The sequence below is a fragment of the Eublepharis macularius genome, chromosome 5, assembly GCF_028583425.1.
Source record: "Eublepharis macularius isolate TG4126 chromosome 5, MPM_Emac_v1.0, whole genome shotgun sequence".
In the NCBI taxonomy this organism is placed as follows: domain Eukaryota; kingdom Metazoa; phylum Chordata; class Lepidosauria; order Squamata; family Eublepharidae; genus Eublepharis; species Eublepharis macularius.
The window spans coordinates 17,060,708-17,081,159 of record NC_072794.1 but is presented as its reverse complement, the minus strand read 5'-3'; the positions used below and the strand labels follow the sequence as shown (position 1 = coordinate 17,081,159).

Genomic DNA, 20,452 nt, shown 5'->3' with positions numbered 1-20,452 from the left:
GGCATAATGGGAGAGGTGATCCTGTAAGTATGCAGGTCGCAGTCTGTGAAGGGCTTGAGATACTAAAACTAGTTACCTTGAACTGGATCCAGAACTCAACCAGGAGCCAGTGCAGCTGGCATAGCACAGGGCGGATGTGAGCCCTAAATGATGTCCCACTAAGGACACATGCCACTGCATTCTGGACCAGCTGTAATTTCCAGATCAATCTCACAGGCAGCCCAGCATACAGTGAGTTGCAGTAGTCCATCTAGAGGTGATCATTGAATGGATTACTGGCTAGGTCCTGGGACAAGAGATAGGGCACCAATTGCTTGGCGCCCAAATTATTCCAACATTAAGTTTTGTGAGTTAGACCTCACTTCTTCAGATGGTATGAAAAAGAAATCATATTCCACTCTTTTTATGGGGAAAGTTAGAAAAGAAGAAGGAAGAGTTTGGGTCAGAGACTGACTGGATCAAAAGATTTTGGGAATTCTTTCTCCAGAAAACCTATGTCCATGAAAAAACAGGGTCTATTACACTTTTATTCCATCTTTCCTCCAAAGGACTCAGAGTGGTATACAAGGTTCCCAGTTTTCTCCTCACAACCACCCCTGAAGGTAGGTTAGAACAAGAAAGACTGGCCAAATGTCTCCATGTAACCCTCACAACTGAGTAGAGTTTTAAACCCAGATCTCTTTGGTCTCAGTCAGTGGCTCTATATGACACTGTGTCTATTGACAGTTGCCAATCTCATGTCTCCAGGAGGTTAACAAGTAAGGAATTCTGGATGTAGGCCACTCCCTTCTTCTTCATCTAATAGGAAGGTTAATAATTTTGTTACATTTTGATTTAAGATATGGACCTCTTTAAGCACTGGGCACTTTAATGTGGCCTCCGTGTGCCAAAAAGTTACAGGATCTACAGGATCTAGTACTGAACATTAAATTGTATATGGCGCTGGCAAATAGATTATTAGAGGTGTAATTAAGCCTCATAAACAACTGAAATGAGAAAGGGCCCTCATTAAGAAACGGGTATGACTCCGTCTGCCCCCATTTTATATTGAATAAAGTGGACTGTTTCATAGGCATTCAGAATGTGGAAGCTCGTCGAAAAAATTGTCAAGCAATTTGGTTTCCAATTGTGCAATTTTTGCAGGAAAAATAATTTTTTTCTTCTAACATTATTTGTCAAGAGCTATTGAATTTATTCCCATTCAAAGAGACATGCAGCGCCCCCCAGTGTCCAAAGGCAGGCTGAGTCGCCTATTCCAACACTCCCTCTTGACTCAGAATGCCGACAGCATTCACAATGTTCAGGTCAGTTCGTAGACCTTGGTTCTTGTCTCTGGGCAGCGGCTTGGTAAAGATGTCCGCTGTCATTTCTTCAGTGGGACAGAAGTGCAGCTTCACAATTCCTTGTGCTTGAAGTTCCTTCACGAACTGCTGTCGTGTCCCAATATGTCTCGTGCGTGCGGTATTTCCTTCTAAAAGAGAAAGAGCTATACAACTCTGGTTATCTTCTAGCATGTTAACTGGTAAAGGTTCTGTAATGCCAAAATCTTTAAGTAACATTAAAAGCATTTGTAAATCTTTGCACGCTTCTGAACCTGACACAAGTTCTGCTTCAGTGGATGAAAGGACTACAATTTCTTGTTTACGACTTTCCCAAGTTACAGGTCCATCCCCATAGAAAAACACATAACTAGTAGTGGATTTCCAGTCTGAATTATCTTTAGCCCAATCTGCATCAGCATATCCCAATAGTGTGGGATTTTTACTAGCTGGAAGCCTTAGTTTAGAATCTGCAGTACCCTTTAAATATCTCATTACTCTTTTTACTGTGGTCCAATCATTCACAGTGGGTTTACTTACCCTCCGGGATAGAATACCTACAGCTGTTGCAATATCAGGTCTTTTTGTCATTGTTAGGTAAAGAAGCTTGCCTATGGCAGTTCTGTACTCGTTCTCTGGTAGAGGTTCATTTGGTTCCTTTTCTTTCAGATAACCTACTTCCATTGGTGTGGGCATTGGATTGGCATTTTCTAGTCCAAAACTTTCGAGTAGTTCTAGTATCTTTTGTCTTTGGCTGAGAAGGTAACTGCCGTCTGGTTCCCTCTCAATCTAGATTCCCAAATAAAAATTAATATTGTCCAAGCGTTTCACCTCGACTTCCTTGTTTAGATGAGATATAATTTCAGCACAATCACTTGAATTTTCATAACAAAGGATAAGATCATCAACATAAGCCAAAATAAAAGTCCATCTCCCATTCTTGTATCTACTGTAAAGACAGAGGTCAGCTTTCCCTCGTTTAAAATCCAGATCAAGTAACATTTTGGTCAGTTTATCATTCCAAGATTTGGCAGCTTGCTTAAGACCATAAAGTTCTTTCTGAAGTTTGCATACTAAATGTTTATTCTTTTCATCTGTGAACCCTGGAGGTTTGTCTCATATACAATTGTTCCTCAATTTCATCATGTAAAAATGCAGTCTTTATACCCAGGTGTTCTGTTTGCATGTTTCTAGAATCTGCTAAGCTTAAAAGCATCCAGATTGTGGAATATTTTACAACTGGTACAAAAGTTTGATCATAATCAGTTCCATAAATCTGAGAATATCCTTTGACTACTAATCTAGCTTTGTATCTCTCAACCACACCATTTTCATTTTTTCATAGCTTTAAAAACCCATTTACATCCACTAACATTCTTACCCGTAGGTAGTTTTGTGAGAGTCCATGATTTGTTCTTGTGTAGAGCATCTATTTCCTCTTGTGCTGCTTGCTTCCATTTCCTTGCTTCTGGTTAAGGCATTTATTGAACTTTGGCCCATGAAGTTGGTTCTTGTGGTGGTGACGACCTTGTGAGGTAGGTCAGTCTCTCAGCTGGAACTGTTGATGAGCTGAGAGTGCCTGAGGTCCTGAGTCCCCTCTGCCTCCGCAGCGGGCTCTGGCTCCTCAGGCACATCTACTGGCCTGGGAATTTCCACCTTTATTCTCTCACCTGGTCAGGCTTCTGGTTGCATCTGCTCAGTGGCTGCATCCATTACCGGGTTGGATATCTGGTCGTATCTGCATAGTGATGTCATCTGGCCAATACAGCAGCAGCTGGCTGTCATCATCATCTTCCTCTGAAGGGTCACGTGTAGCAGCATTCTGGTTGCTCCTCTGTCACTCATCAAATTGCACAACTCTGCTTATAGTAACACTGTTAGTTTCTGGATTATAAATCCTGTATCCCTTACATCCTGGAGCATATCCTACAAAGATGACTTCTAAGGCTCTGGGTTCTAGTTTGGATCTCTTTTCTTCTGGTATGTGAACATGTGCTTTGCATCCAAATACTCTAAGACATTCTATACTTGGATTCTTATCATGCCATAAATCATTAGGAGTTTTGTTTGTAGCTTTTGTGGGCAATCTGTTTTGTAAGTAGGTAGCAGTCATGGCTGCTTCTCCCCAGTGTTTGTAGGGAAGTCTTGAATCAATTAGCATACATCTGACCATATTCATGATAGAACAATTTTCATGCTCAGCTACCCAATTCTGTTCGGGGTTATAGGGAACAGTGAGTCTATGTTGAATTCTGTTTTCCCTGAGAAATCTCTGTGTGGCATGAGAAACGTACTCACCACCATTGTCACTTTGAAAGGCTTGAGGTTTCCTGTTGAACTTGTTAGACACCATGGAAACATAATCACGCAGTTTCTGCTCAATCTGTGATTTTTAATGAAAGACAATATATAAAGGTTATTTCCTGTTGATGCTGGTTTAATAGGACCACATAAATCAGTATGGATTAGTTCAAGTGGTTGCTTTGAGCACCTTTGGCTTTGTTTGGGAACTGAAGGTCGAGTTGCCTTTCCCTTTATACCAGAAACACATAATTTATCATCTTTGCCACATGCACTTATATTAATACCTGTTACCATGTCCTTAGACTGCAGCTCCTTTATGGCTTGCATATTGCAATGTGCAAATCTTCTATGCCAGAGTTCAATTGGCTCTCCTTTTGTGGTAGCTGTTGTTGCCCTGTAGACCTTTTCTCCTTGGCAGTCCAGTTCAAACACTCCATTTCTCAGACTACCTGTGGAATATCTCTCTCCTCTGTGATAAACTGTACATTTGTTATTCTCAAAGTGTATAGAAAACCCACAGGGGGGGAGGGGGGACAGTACCCCACCCCACCAGGAGCTCAACCTTGCACAGGAGGAGCACCACCCCACGCCCTGAGAGGGCATGCCTGAGAACCGCAAATCCCCCCCAGGGGAATGACACCCCAGTTGATGAGGGGATATGCAGCTGCGGCGCCTCCGCAACCCAGGCCGGGGCTGGGACAGCCCATGCCCTTCACTTACCCAGCCGGGGAGTACCAGGACTCAAGGGCAAGGGGAGCAGAACTGCCATTAGGCTGGATTAAACTGGATGCCACCTTCGATGGAGATCCATGGAAATTAGGGTTCTTCATTGTACAAGCATTAGAATTCTTCAACGATTGGGGCCATTTATTTCCATCTGAACACAGCTGAGTTACACACCTGGGATCTTGACTAGGAGGAGCAGCCGCAGAATGGTATGTAACCCTCCACAACACAGGAGCTGCAGAGGCCACCACCTGGGTATAACCGCAGCTGGGCACTCCCTCCCGGCGGCCCTGGACCCGGACGGGAGATGCAAGATGCACGGAGGAGACAAGGCCTGTGCCTACAGTGTGAAGGAGTTGGGCATTTTGCCACACAGTGCCCCCTCAACCCCCCCCCCCTTTGAGGAGAAAGGCCAAAGACCCCCACTGGGACCCTGAAACCCGAAAGCTGAGTGCAAGCTGCCCCCCAAGTGCAGAAGGCCAGAGACCAGCTTAGATGTGGAGGAAAGCCCGGGAAATGTGGAGGAACTGGCCAACAAGGGGGGGATGCACCTACCTCCAGGAAATGGGACAGATCTGCCATGGAGTGGTCCCGACAGCAGGTCACGAAGGAAACCACACCACCCCAGGTGAGGGAACAGTGGGCCATACTGTTTATGCCAGTGATGCTAGTAAACCTGAAAGAGGGGACCCATGTGCTGGTGCAAGCCTCAATAGAATCGGGATGCTCCCGCGATATAATGTTGCCTGCCTTAGTTAACGGGTTGTGCTTGGACACCCTAGAACTAAAAGAACCAATAGTCTTTGAACAAATGGATGGGTCCAGCATGAGCCCAGCCCCATATGAAACTGAACCGGTTCCGACCAGCATGGGACAACACTGGGAAACCAGAACATACATAGTCAGCAATGTAGCAAAATACCCCTTGGTCTTGGGGAGTCACTGGCTCTGGGATCACGACCCCTATATCAAATGGTCCACGGGGATAATAGTATTCAAAGGGGACAAATGTGCCACTCATGCCTGGGCAAAGGTGTGGGGCAGGGAGGCGCCCTCCCTGTTAGAAGTCACCTTCCTCACCGAGGAAGAAGAGGGGTCCATTCCCCTCGAATATTGAGACCTCCAGCTAGCTTTTGATGAAAAGGAGGCAGATGAGCTCCCCGCACACCAAAGCACAGACTGTGCTATTGAACTCATCCCCAGGGAAAAGTTACCCAAGGGAAAGCTGTACTCAATGAGCCCAGCTGAAAGGAGGTAAGAAATTTTATTGACAAAAACCTGGAATGCAGCTTCATTCACCCAACCAGCTCCCCCCATGCTGTGCCGGTATTGTTCTGCAAGAAAAAGGATGGAGGTCTGCGATTGTGTACAGACTTTAGAGAAATAAATGCCATATCCATGTCCAATGCATACCCACTCCCTTTAATCTGGGACCTACTAAGCATGGTGGCCCAAGGCAAAGTCTTTTCAAAGTTGGACTTAAAAGACACCTACTTCTGGGTGAGATTACAGGGGGGGGGGATGAATGGAAGACCACCTTCAATACCCCATTAGGACAGTTCAAGTACCTGGTCATGCCGTTCAGTTTGAAAGGAGCCCCAGGTGTGTATATGAACCTCATTAATGAAGTACTGCACAAATACCTGTATAAAGGGGTGGTTGTTTACCTAGATGACGTGCTAATCTATTCAGCTGATAAGAAGTCACATGCAGAACTAGTCCAAAAAGTATTAACTGCCTTAATGAAACACAAATTGCCACTGAAGTTGTCAAAATGTGAATTACATAAAGAAGAATTGGACTTTTTAGGGTACCGAATTTTTCATCAGGGACTTAAAATGGACCCTGCCAAAATCCAGGCAGTAGTGGGTTGGGAAGCACCCCAAACCAGAAGGCAGTTACAATCCTTCCTGGGGTTTGCTAATTTCTACAGACCATTTATAAAGAACTTGGTGCAATTAGCCCTACCCTTAACAGATTTGTTGAAAACAAAGGGCAAAGGACTACAAGGGAACAAGCCTAGTGCTAAGTTAAACTGGATAGAGGAATGTCAACAGGCATTTGAAAGGCTGAAACAGAGGTTTGTCTCAGAACTGGTGTTACAACACCCAGACGAGAACCATAAATTTGAAGTGCAAGTGGACGCAAGTGATACGGCAGTGTGCGGGATCTTACTACAGCCCGATGAGGGGGGGAAGTTGCGTCCCTGCACCTATCTGTCCAAAAAGTTTTCAGACACCGAGCACAATTGGAACGTATGGGAAAAGGAAGCGTTTGCTGTTAAACTCTCCCTCACTACATGGAGGCAATGGTTGGAGGGGGGCAGAAACCCGGTTGGGGTATGGAGTGACCATAAAAACCTAGAAGCGCTACGCGACCCCTGAAAGTTAAATGCTAAACAATTACGGTGGGCGGAGTTCTTTTCCAAATTTGAGTTTAAATTGAAATACCTCCCAGGGCAGGCAAACTTCCTAGCAGACTCAATTTCGCACATGCCCCAGCATGACAGCCAGTGGGAGGAGATTGTCAACACAGTGTTCTCACCCACCCAATTGGGAGGGGTGGTGACTACATGCAGCAAAGCAGCGAAAATGCAAATTAGCCAGAAACCTGATCTCTCCAAGTGGAGGGAAAAAATAAAAGCCAAGGTTGAAAAGGAGTGGGGGGAATACACCCAAAAGTGAGCTAAAACAAGCAGAGAATGGTGATTGGTACCGAGGCAGTAAACTCTACATACCACACAGCTTAAGGAAAGAAATCCTACAGCAATTCCATGAATCCAAACTAGCTGGCCATTTCGGCTACTTAAAAATCCTCCACTTAGTGCAACGACAATTCTGGTGGCCCATCATGAGACGAGACATCTCTCAATATGTTTCATCTTGCCCAATGTGCGTCATGGGGAAACCTAAGTGGAGAAAGCCCCCAGGACTGCTACAGCCCCTGGAAACCCTGCCTAGACCATGGGCAGTAATCTCAATGGACTTTATCACGGACTTACCACCCTCAAAAGGGTACATGTGTCTCCTAGTGGTCATGAACCTGTTCTCCAAACAAGCCCATTTTATACCTTGTACTATTATCCCCACCATCAGAAAACTGGCTAGCTTGTTCATGAAACATGTAGTAAGGTTACACTCTTTTCCCCTCAAGGTAATTTCAGACCAAGACATACAATTCATTGCCAACTTCTGGCGGGAGCTCCTCCAAGTCACTGGCATTGAACAAGGGATAAGCACCATCTATCATCCTCAAACCAACAGACAAACCGAACGAACTAACCAAGTGCTGGAACAATTCCCACGTTGCTACATCAATTATCAACAAGATAATTGGACAGACTTTATCCATTTCACTGAATACGCATACAACAATGTGATCTATAGCTCAACAGGAGCTTCACCCTTCAAAATAGTGCAAGGATATGAAGAGACTGCCCTACCATTTGCAACCAGCCCAGAATCTCACAAAGCTGGAGATCTAGGGGAGTGGTGGTCTACATTAACATCCCAGTGGGAAATAATACAGGAGACCTTAAAGAAAGCAAAAGAAGATTATAAAAAAATCGTGGACAGGAACCAGACTGAGCAATGGAAACTGCTACCTGGAGACCGGGTGTACGTCTCTACAAAAAAATTTAGAATCGAACAACCTTGCAAAAAATTAGGACTCAAATACCTGGGCCCCTTCCCTGTCAAAAGAGTAATCAATGAAGTAACAGTAGAATTAGAACTCCCAAAGAACTTACAACAAGTCCACTCAATGTTTCACTTCAGCCTCTTAAAAAAGGCCCCAGCCCCGGATGAATGGCATCCAGACAGGGGGGTTCCACATCCTACCCTAATAGATGGACAAGTCCACTATGAAGTAAAAGCGATTCTCAACTCCAAAATGAAGAACAAAAGACTCTATTACTTAATCAGGTGGCAGGACTTCGATGAAGCATGCAGGGAATGGGTCAAACACTCCCGTGTCAACACCCCATGACTCGTGGCCAACAAACGTTACCCAGGCAAGCCTGGACCCAGGGGGTGAGGGATCCTTTGGGAGACCAGAAATGTCAGGACTGTCACCCACAGCCCCTCCATCCTGTGACACATTATAGATAGGATGTTGCAATAGCCTCATGCACCTGTTCCCCTGTTGCTTTCCAGATTCCTGTATGGCGGAGACCTTATCTCGGATGGCTCACCGCAGCGGCCTTGGGGCAGCTCCATCCTGATACTCCGATCCTGCTACTGATTACAATTCTGATTACAATTCTGGGCTAAGTGGGTGGGAGACATGGGGAGGGGTAGTTATAGTGTATCATGTATCCAACGCATCATTCTTAACAAGGAACCTGTGTACAGTTAGACGCCTTTAATTGCTTCTGTGTAGCCTATGGACATATGCATGGCGAAGCCCAGATATCTCAATAAAACCCATTTACTCGACTTCCAGGAATGAAGCAGTGAAGCCACAGCAGCTGAGTTCTATGAGCTCCCTGCTGTGACCTTCATGGTTCCTTGGGACCTGAGAATTCAGGCCCCCAAGTCCTCCCCCCCAGAGAGGGGAGGCAGAATGGAACAAGGTGAAGAGCTCAAGGGGTCTGGTGAACCCTGAGAAGTCTCAGCACCGGTTCCAATAGCAAGGACCAACTGAAGGGCCTAAGGTCATAAAGCTGCGGAAACCGAAAGTCCAGCAAGATTAAAGCATTTTTACAGCGAATATAAGCAGATTCCAAACAGGACAGATAAACCTCAAGACAGCACAAAAGATTTATGACCCCTTCTACCAGGTAAGCAGATATTTTTTATGGCTTTAGACGGCTTCCCAGCTTATGTGTGAAGTGGCTGTTGGATTGAAGCTGGGAGGAGGAGTGGGAGATGGAGAGAGTGTAAAGAGATCCTCTCAGCAGATGGCTGGAAGGCAATAAATTTTTGAACATAATTAACAAAACAAAGCTTTTTACCACTGTGATGAGAGACTAGCCATAATTGAAATGGTTTCTTGGGAAGAAGATGTACTTACCAAATTACAAGAAGCCTCCAAGCTAATGACTGAAATATTAATTAAAGCAGATGGGATATTTGGAGCGGAAGTGGACAAAAACAAGATAAAAAATGACAACACAGAGCAAATCTCTAAGGAGACAGATCCATTTGAAAGAAAAATAGAACAAAGTGAGACAAATTTACAAAATAGGGAAAAATCTATTGTCTACAAAATGGACAGTTGTACCAGTACGTCATCTTCAAGATACAAGGCAGTACAAAGAAAAGAGCAAAACCATGAAGCAGACCTGCAAAGAGAGAATCCAGCATTTTACTACTGAATTAAGGGTCTCCCAAACAGGGAATTAAACAGAGAAGTGATAACATTCTTGTTGACCCTCCTGGACTGGATGCAAGATAAGAAAATCCACCTTCGGTGGCACAGATGGAATAAAGACTGGATGTATCATTTTACAGGAAGAAGGAAGAAAAAATAGAGAAGGGACAACATTCTTGCTGACCCTCCCCTGAACTGGATGGAAGATAAAAAAATTCACCTTCGGTGGCGCAGATGGAATAAAGACTGGATATATCATTTTACAGGAAGAAAAACGAAAAAAGAAGGATAAATTCCAGAATGAGTAACTAATAATTCAGACCTAACACCTTGTCCCTATGACTTCTTTCTTTCCTTCTTTCTTTCTTTTTTTCTGTGTGTTTGTATAACACCATATATTTTGTATATGCTTCGAAGGAATGGGGGCGGGGCTGAGGGAATTAAAGAGTTTTCTTTTTTGCTATTATTACTGCCCTCTTTCTTTTTCTTTCTTCTTCCTTTTACTTTGAAGGAAAGAATAGAAGGAGAAATATGGATTATGATTTAGATTCTTTCTATAGGTCAAATGATATGCAATATAGATCTAATGAAAGCTCTAGATTTTGAATGTTTACTGCCAAAGGGATGATGGTGATGTGATGGCTGGGCCCTTGAAGCCTTCTACCTGTTCTTGATTTTAGTCTTTCCTTTTAGAATATAAATGAGTGGCTAAGCTAAGTAACTGACTGCTCTTTATAATTTTAAGGCTATGAAAACCCAAGTAATAGTGCAGATGGTCAAGATAAAGCAGATGAAGGACCCAGTTTTCTCTTTTCTTCTTCTTTTCTTTTTTTTAAAAAAATGGGAAACTGTCTTTTAACCTTGTAGTTTATATAGACATTCCAGCCTTATCAATATGAAAACACAAGCAAATAGCTCTGGTTGGACTTTTCTTTTCTTGAATTAAATACTGATCTGCCCTCTCCATCTTTATCATTATGAAAATCTAAGTACACAAGTTTGGAGGGTTTGGCCAGAACAGAGGCAAGAAAGAGGAAAACTAGCATAAAAAGGCTTCCTTCTTATATAGATGTTATACCATTCCTTGATTGTTATTTTATGTCCTATTTACGGAAACATCCAAAAGATTACTCCAGAAGGGTGATAAATAGGATGCCCAGAATTCACTGGTCTAATAAGGGTGCCCAAATGGCAGCTTGTGTTCTGGACTCTCATATTTTAGAAGAATTTGTCTCATTAGCTAGGAATTTGAACCAGACATCTGAACTGCTTCAGGAGTATGATAAAATTATGTTCCAACTCTCTGAAGCTTTGAGGTCTCAGCCTGAGCAGCAACAGTGGTTGGTTTGATAGGGAATGTCATTGTATGAAGGCCCAAGTGCGTTCTGTCTATCATCAGTACAGGGAATTGAACCTAGAGTGTCTCCCTAAGGAGTTTTTCGAGCTTAAAACTGTACTACACCAATTATACAAAGATAAGCAAAAAGCCTTTATGCAGAAGTGCTGGGAACCCCTCCTCCAAGCCACAATAAATACGAGGAAATTTTGGGCATTGATCTCAAACTCTATGAGCAAGAATGGTTCTGTAAATAGTTCAATAACAGTAAATGTCTGGTATGAATATTTCTTGAAGATCTTTCAGGTGAATAGAGTTAACATCGTAGAAGAACCTGATTATAGCTTGGGCAATTGTGTAGAATGGCTGCTGGTATAGGCTGCAGAGGTTGAATCCTTGATCGTGTTAATTAAGGCGGGCAAAGCCCCTGGGCCTGATGCAATCCCGCCTGAAGCTATTAAAGCATTACCAGAGTGGTGGGTGCCCTTTTTAGCCACTTTGTTCGCTGCTATTGATAAGTCAGGTTTAATACCTGAAGCATGGGCAAATGCTATAGTGGTTCCTATATTTAAAAAAGGTAATTGTCAACTCCCAAGTAACTACAGGCCGATTAGCCTTTTATCCACTATTGGGAAGTTGTATGCAAGATATTTGGCAAACAAACTTAAGTTATGGATATTAGAACAACAGATTGTAGGCCCAGAACAAGTTTGTTTTTGTCAAAGGAACACAACCCTAGATCACTGTATTGTGCTAAGTTATTTGGTGAATAAATATACAAAAGTGAAGGGGCTTAAATTATATGTAGCTTTTTTAGATCTTAAGGGGGCCTTTGACTCTGTTGATTGAGATCTTCTGTGGAAGAAACTAAGGGCCATGGGGATTGAGGCGAGATTGCTTTTGTTGATTAAAAAGCTTTATTCTGAAACCACATGTCAAGTTAGATGCTCCAAGGACAGTGATCTAACTCCTAAGATTCCAATTAATATTGGAGTTAAGCAAGGATGCATCTTAGCCCCCATATTATTTAATCTTTTTTAAAATGACTTGGCCCCCTTTATGAAAGGAATTGATGGTCACAATCCAAAACTAGGAACAATGCACGTTCTGCTGCTTTTGTATGCAGATGACACGGTGTTCCTGTCTGTCTCAGAAATAGGAATGAAAAGGATGTTATCTCACTTTTTAGACTATTGTGAATTGAACAAATTGACTTTAAATTTTGATAAATCCAAAATCATGGCTTTTGGGAAAACCTGGAAACCGGTTAAGTGGAATATAAGAGGGAGAGTGATTGAACAGGTCAAAAGTTTTAGATACCTAGGAGTCTATTTCCACCATAAAGCTAGTTGGGTAACTCACAAAAAAGAAGTGATAAGATCTGTGAACAACAACATATTAGCGATTACTCGCTTTTTCTACACTAAGGGAAATCAATATATCCCAGCAGCCCTTAAAGTGTTTAATCATAAAATCAGTGCTAAACTGCTCTATGGCATTCCAATATGGATCACAGCCTTTAATAAAGAAGCCGAACGAATAATTTTCTAAGGAAAATTTTAGGGCTGCCATCATGTGTGCCCTATGCAGCTATTTGTTTGGAGACCAACCAAAGACTCCTAGAGACAAAAGTCTGGATTCTAACAATTAAATTCTGGCTGCGTTTGCACTTCAGGAGCAGCCCCAATAGTCTTATTGCATACATGCTAAATGAATCCCAGTCTTCTGCATTGTTAGCTGATATAGGGGGGGGAAATCTCTGTAATTGGGCTTTGCCTTGATGAATTAGTTTTTCTTTCCGAGAGGTCTGCATTTGCTTTGATTAAACAAAGACTTGTAGATATTGAGATGCAAGAACTTAGGAGCCTCGCCTCTGGTAGATGTTCCCCTATGAAATGGGGGATTTCCTCTAATGGTTCTTTTGCAGAGTATTTTTCTGGTTTGACTTCCCCTCACCTTCGGAGAGCATTTATGTTAGCGCGCTTTAATGTTCTTCCTTCTGCGGTACTCCATGGGAGGTTTAAGAAAATTCCTTACTCCACAAGGTATTGTGCCTCTGGCTTGAGGGATATAGAAAGTACTGAACATGTTCTCCTGTACTGCTTATTGTATAGTGATATCTGTGCCATTTATCTAGAACCTTTGCTTCAAAATCATGAAAGTCAGTCGGACGACATTAAGACTTGCCTTTTACTATCCACACATAATGCTGGGATCATTGAGTCTGTGGCTAAATTTCTTTGTTGTGCATTGAAGAGGAGAAGAATGGTTTAAGTGATGGGGCAAGAGATTTTTGTTGTTGTTGTTGTCTCCTTGCTGACTGTGCATATGTATGTCCTGTTATGCCAATAAAGGTATTCGATTCGATTATGTTCTATTATTCCCACTCTCTGCTCTTAGAATGACTCATCTATAATATACACAACCTATCTCTCTTTTCTTTTTTTAAAAAATGTGAAATTGTCTTTTAACCTTGTAGCTTATGTAGACACTCCAGCCTTATTAATATGAAAATCCAAGTAAATAGCTCCGGCTGGACTTCCCGTTTTTTTAATCAAATACTGATCTAGCCCCCCTACCTCTACCATAATGAAAACTTAAGTACACAAGTTTGGAGAGTGTGGCCAGAACAGAGGCAAGAAAGGGGACAACTAACACAAAAATCCTTCTTATATAGATGTATACCATTGTTTGATTGATTGATATATACTGCTCTGCTATTTTCACTTTCTGCTCTTAGAATGACTCATCTATAATATATTTAAAGAAAAAGAATGTTAGAAATGATATAAGAAATATGATAAGTGGATTAAAAAGCGTAATAAATAATGTTTATAGAAACAAAAGGGAAACTTGAAGGTATATGGGGCGTTAACTATATATTTAGTGGCTTTTTATATTTGGACTGATGTATATCTGTCTTGTGGTGAACCTGCTGAAGATTGATTTCTTGTTGTAACCCCTTCCCGTTACTATAAAAACCCAATAAAAATTGATATATATAAAAAATGAAACCCATTTACTCAAGAGCCTGGATTTCTTGCTGCAAGGGTTGGGAGTCAGCTTCCGCATATCCTGTCTTCCATAGACTGACAATTACTATCAGCCCTTGTTTGAGGAAAATCTCTGAAATTACTAGCTTGTTTCTCTCTGCATGTGGCTTCCTGCCTGCAGCAGCATAATTGTTTCTGCCCTTGTGGCTGTAGCTTCTGTTGCTAAAGCACTCCCTAAGGAGGTGACCAGGCTTATTGCATTTGCAGCAGAAGGGAGGAGTCTACCTTTCTCTAGGATTGGCTCTTTGTCTGTAATTAGTTTGCCTAGGTCCCGCCCCTCTGTGTGTGGCTTCTCTGACCATGTAATTTGAGTCAGTCTTGCATTTCTTTTTCTCATGATAGGATCTTAGCTTATTATACTCTGATCTTAACTTAGCTAACACTTCCTCCAGAGTAACACCTTGTGTAGTAACAGAACTGGTGAAACTGGAGTAATTCTCTGGGAGTGAGCATAAGACTAAAGCAATTTTCAAATCTTCATCTAATGTCTGACCAGCAGTTGCCAATTTATCAATTATGTTCAACAAGGATTCAATATGGGGATATGCATCATCATTATCTCCCATTTTAGTAGAAAATAGCTCTCTGAATAAAGCAATTTTGCAGACTTGGTCCTGGTTCCCAAAGATACTCTTAAGAGCATTCACCGTATCTTTTGCAGTTTTCTTTGTTTTAATATGCACCAACTGGGAATTTGCCCGATTGGTTGTAATGAGATTTCTGGCCTTTGCATCAGCATCCAGCCAATCTTGTTCATCTGAGCTGTCATCTGTGCCAGACGGCTTTTCATCAGATAATACAAAATATACTTTCTCTTCTTGTAATTGAGATTGTAATCTAAAATACCAGGATTCAAAATTCTCTCCTGAAAGCTGTTCCGAAACAGCCCGTCTTTTTGACATTTTAAAGAAATTTCAAAGTATTTCTCTAGAAAACTTTATTTTCCCTTTTTAACTTTTAGTTTTCTGTATGCTAGGCTCAAGTTAGAAAAAAGTTATAAAAGCAGGTTTCTCTGCTTTTCTGTGCAAGTTTTAGGGCTGGAAAAAGGCTGTTATACCTTTAATTGAACTTCTTTCTTTGTTCCTCGTGAGGTTGCTTGTGAGGGCATTCACATGCTAATTAAGTCCTTTGTCCTGCTTGGCTGTTAGACGGGCAGAGACAAGGGGGGGGGAATTTGCAGTTTAAAACTCTTTACTTCTATATTTAAGTTTAGGCTTTGCAGTTTTTTAAAAAATCTCTTTTGCTTCTTAGATTCAAATATGGGATTTATTTGGCCCTGAGGAACTTATTAAATTCAAGACTGGGCTACCATTAACCCTATTGCAAATATATATTTAGTTTGGTTTAGTTTAGTAACTTAACAGAGTAACATAGCAGTTTTATTTTAGTCAGAAGCGTTTAAACCCTTAAAAACATGCATTAATTAATTAATCTTCAGACAAAATCATAGAAAGATAGAACTTACAGTTTATTGTAGCCGATTTCTTCCATAGCAATATCTTCTGATAATAAGAAGGGAAAGATCTTAATCTAAAGAGTTACATTCCCTAGTCTAATGCCACGGCCTGAAAAAGTAGGTGGCGAGGCTGGAAGTGGGTCTGTGGACAAAAAGAAGAGCTCCATATGGAGCATGGAGGATTTACATCTTTCCTCTTTGGAAGACCATGTGGGGAGAGAAAAAATTCCCAAGAGGCACAGAGGCAAGTGAGGAGGAGTCAGTAGGCATTCCCACTTTACACAAGAGAGTGGCAGATTGCTAGACTTATACATTACATTCAAAGAGATATGCAGTGCCCCCCAGTGTCCAAAGGCAGGTTGAGTCACCTATTCCAACAGTGATGCCATTTTGGTCCCTCCCACCCCCCAGAACTCACCAATGGGCAGGCAACCTAGACCTGAGAAAGTTCCCTTGCCCTTTGCAGGCTCTTGAGAACCAAACTGGCTACCATGGAAAATAGGGTGCTAGACTAGATTGACCATTCACCTGATCCAGCAGGCCTGTTCCTACATTCCCTTTTCATGTAACATGTAGTTTTGACTACAGCAGGTTTTCTCAAAGAGGTTCTAATCCCTGGTGAGGCCATTGAAATGAAGTACCACAATGTGCAACTGCATTTCCTTATAGTTCTGTTATCACACTTGCTTCTTTGCTGAGAGAATGTGTACCCCTAGAAACACTTGCACCTTCTGCCCCAGTCAAGAAGGTTTCTTTTAAAAGATGGGGAACCCAAGACATATTCCCCTCTGTAGTGGTAGTGAGACTCTCTCACCTCCAGGAAACAGTCAGAAGCATCATGGATGATCATGACCAGGGTGCCGATGCGGAGATAGTTGGCGCAGTACGAGTAGATGATGAGAAAGATGGTGGCGGCATGGTGGATGATCAGCTCTTTAAAGTCCTGTAGTGGCAAGGCAAAAAGACAGCTGAGGGGCCACTGAAGACATAAGTTGCAGAAGGAGAACTAAGCAATACTTGGCATTGGCATTTTGCTTCAGGAAGGTTCAAAAGGGGCAAGAGGATTCTGTCATTAGTGATGCCACATACACTAACCAATAGCTTCCTGCAGCACATGCAAATCTCACAATTGCAGTAAGTGTCATATTGTGGTTTGAATATCCAACAGGCAATTCTTGCAATGGAAGCACTACCATGAGGGGAGGTATTTGGATCACATAGACCTTGTGACACTTGAGAAATGGTCAGACAAAAAGCCAACCTCACACAACTACTTTTAAACCCTGTTCATATAAAAAATATGTACTGAACATTTGAGTTGAAATTAAATCGGGATGAAATCTGCTCAACTGGATCTTACCTCTCTCACATAAGATGTTCTGCAGCCATAACTAAAAACATCTCCTTCTCACCATTTATCCATTGCCACATGACTGTATCTCAGGAATGTGGAATTTAGGGGTGTGTGATTCAGGTTTCTGATTCGGGTTAAAAACCCAAATTGGACCCGATTCGGGTTGTTAAAAGTTTTCCGAATCGGGGCCAGCATACTGGCCCAATTAGGAAATACTGAAACAGGTATTTCCAAATTGATTCGAGTCGATTTGGGTCAATTTGGAAATAAGAGAACAGCCATTTTCCTAGCTGAATCGATTTGGGTAGATTCAGAAATAAGAGAACGACCATTTTACTAGCCGTTTGCATTTGCAAGCAGCTAGCAAAATTCTGCAGGAAGCTAAAGCTAAAGCTTCCTGCAGGCTCCTTGAAGAGGGCAGGGGGGAGAAGGAGTGAGTGATTCACTACCTCCTCCTCACCCATCCCCTTTTGCTAGAAAAGGGGGGAATATTTGCATTGCAAGACGCTTGGTAGCATTGCATTTGCAAAATGCAATGCAAAGCAAGCAGCAAGAGATTCCCGCCTCAATTTCAGGAAGTGTAGGGGTGAGCAGGAAAGAGTGATAGAGTAGGAGTACAAGGGGGAAGAGGGAGGGTGATCAGGCAAGGGAGGGGGGAGTTAGGAGTGTCCAATCCCACTGCTGCATCCTCCTTCCAGCCAATGGATTCTCTGGAAGAAGATGCAGCAGGGGTTTTAAAATAGAGGCTGGACTTTGGGCCAGCTTCTTTTCTTCTGTTGCTGGTTGCTGCTGGAGAGAGACTGAGAGAGACACTGCTTTTTCTCATTGTCTGTGCCTTGGCCTGACCTTCCTGGACTGGACTGAGTGGACTTCTGCCTTCTGCTGTGGATCAACTGACTCACTACATCAGGAGAGAGGAGGACTGGTAGAAGAGTTTTATTATTTACGGTAGAGATGGGAGGAAGTGAAGGGACATTGTTTGATTAAATTGATGCTGTGCCACTCTACTTGCCTCTGGTTAAAATGCTTCACTGTGACACTGGCTTAGCTTGCAAAGTGGGCCTGGGTCTTCTTGAGGCCTGGATTATTTTCTTCATTTTTAACTTTTTGGTCCAGGACTGCAAGGGAAACACATTTATCTGGAAGATTGGCCACACTGCTTGCATGTTTACTCAGTTTTACTCTGCGGCCTACCCTGGCACAGTGGCCCTAGGCCTTGCTGGGCCTCTCTGAGTGGGTCACACCTATGCCAGGCCTGGCTTGGGTTTTTTTATCTGTTTGTGCCAGGGAAGCGAGGGTAGTGAATTTATCTGGAAGATGATCATGGAACACACTGCTTGCATGTTTTACTCTGTTTTACTCTGTGGCCTACCCTGGCACGGTGGACCTAGGCCTCACTGGGCCTCGCTGGGTGGGTCACACCTATGCCAGGCCTGGCTTGGGGTTTTTTAACTGTTTGTACCAGGGAAGTGAGGGAAGTGCATTTATCTGGAAGATGATCATGGAAGATACTGAGTGCATGTTTTACTCTGTTTACACAGGCTCACACCAATCCCAAGGCCTGGGGTTCTTTCACTTTTGGGGGGAGTGCAGTTTTATGGATTTCTATGCTAACCATCCACCATTCTGTTCCTGGCCTAGAGACTCTTGCTGTGGCGGCAGCTTGCAGTGGCTCATCTCGCCTGCCACTGAGGAGGAGAAGACTTTGAATTCCTGCCTGCCTGCCTGCCTGACCATCTCTGGACTGCAGGACTGGTGAGTGAGTCTGTGACTCGCTGGGTTTTCCATTTGGGTAGGGATGGGGTGGGTTTTTGCTTGCCTGGGTGGGGCGAGTTACATTTTCCACACAGCATACTCATACACAAACCACACACATACACTCGCACACACACACACACAATTGTTTTCCTTTAAAATAGTGTCTTTAGAAGGTAGGCCAGTTGTAGGTGTGTTCTGTGGCTACTTGCCCTCAACTAAATTGATAGGGAACCGAGGTTAGTTTTATTAACCCATTAAATAGGGATTGGTAGGAAAAGCAATAGTTAGAGTTAGGTAATTTTCATTTTATACAAACACACACATATTGATATAGTCATAAATAGGCTTCCCATTAGTGCTCCCATAACTAAGGTTTCACTGGCAATCTCTGGCACCTGTGGAGCCAGACTGGCCCGGGCATAGTAGTCTTGTAAGTGGCTAAGGCTTTCCCTTGTTATTGGGGTTTAGGACCAGCTCGATTCCTGAACAGGAATTCAGCTGTTTGGTAGGTTTAGGTTCCCAAGCATAAATAGGGTTGTCTAAGAAGACATTTGATTGACTATCTCCAGTAGTGATAGAGCCACAAGAAGCACAGATTTAAAAGTAGGTAGATAGCTCTTGAAAACAAAGTTTACCTTTGTTTTTCTTTTGTTATAAATTTATTTAAAAAGAAGACTTATCTACAGGAGCAGTCAGTGTAGATTCCGGGAAGGGAAAGAATGTCAGAATGGAAAGCAGAGAGGGGCCCTGGGGGAAAGGCCAGAGGTAAATCTAGAGCGATGGAGGGGAGGGGGAGGGGGACTGCTGTGGCGGCCCCCCATCTGAGCAGAGGAGGCCCTCCCCTGTGCTCCTGCCATTCACCAGCCTGGCTTCTGGTGACAGGAAGAGGGCTCGCAAGGCCCTCTTTCCTGAGGCAGATGCTGGAGGGCCACCCCCAACCCAGGTGTCTCAGGCAGGGGCTGGCACTGGGTGGGGGCCTGCTGCTGAGGCTCTACCTCCTCCAGAGGTTGAGACCCAGCTGCTGGAGGAGGGGCAGCATGTGGTGTCTCCTGGGATGGACGTGGGGCACATGACTTTCCCCGCATTCCCGCTCACCCCAGGAACCTGTGGGATGTTAGAGGAACTGCAGGAGGAACCCCCTGCTGGGTGGTCCACCCCTGTTTCCTCTGAGGCCAGCAGCAGGCCTCTCATAGCTATGCAGGAGGAGAGCGTGCTGGAGGAAGAGGAAGAGACTGTGGAGGAAGAGCCCACATCTCTGCCCCTTCAGCCTCATCCATCCCCAACTGCACAGCCGAGAGTGGGACATGGTGTGTCTGGCCAGAGCCCCTCACAGGAGGTGTCTCATGGTTGGCCCGTGAGTGCTTCCTCTGGGAAGCATGGGGCCCAACCCACTTCTGAAATCTGGAATCACTTCCAGAGAATGAAGGACCCCCGATTTGCCCAGTGCCAGTATTACATGCAGCACATCAGCCGTGGCAGTGATGTGAACCATCTCACCACGTTTGGGATGAGGAACCACATGGAGAGGCATCACCAGGTGGTGTTTTTTCGGGGGGAGAGTTTGAGTGGCACCACATGGCTGGCAGCTAGCCAGAAGGAGGCAGGCTCCTCTGGTGCTGCCCCCCACGGGTTCCTGTAGGGCAGGGATGCCAAGCCTCTCTGATGGAGATGCTTGGTAGGCAGGGCCCTAGTGTGCCCAAAGAGGGGATCCAGAGGGTGAGCCGGTGCCTCACGCGCCACATCGTCAACATGGTTGCTGTAGATGGGAGACCGTTCTCCATAGTGGACGACTTCGGCTTCTCAGGGCTTCTCCACAAATTCTTTCCCTGGTAT

The 20,452-nt window shown here is 43.6% G+C and overlaps 1 protein-coding gene across 1 annotated transcript in view; it reads right to left on the bottom strand.

Moving 5' to 3' along the window:
• LOC129330253 (ceramide synthase 4-like) overlaps positions 1 to 20,452 on the bottom strand; it is a 43,981-nt gene that overhangs the window by 8,758 nt on the left and 14,771 nt on the right. Inside the window, exon 5 of the mRNA XM_054980290.1 lies at positions 16,322 to 16,450. Within this exon, the coding sequence (XP_054836265.1) occupies positions 16,322 to 16,450 (129 nt within the window). The remainder of the gene's footprint in view (positions 1 to 16,321; positions 16,451 to 20,452) is intronic.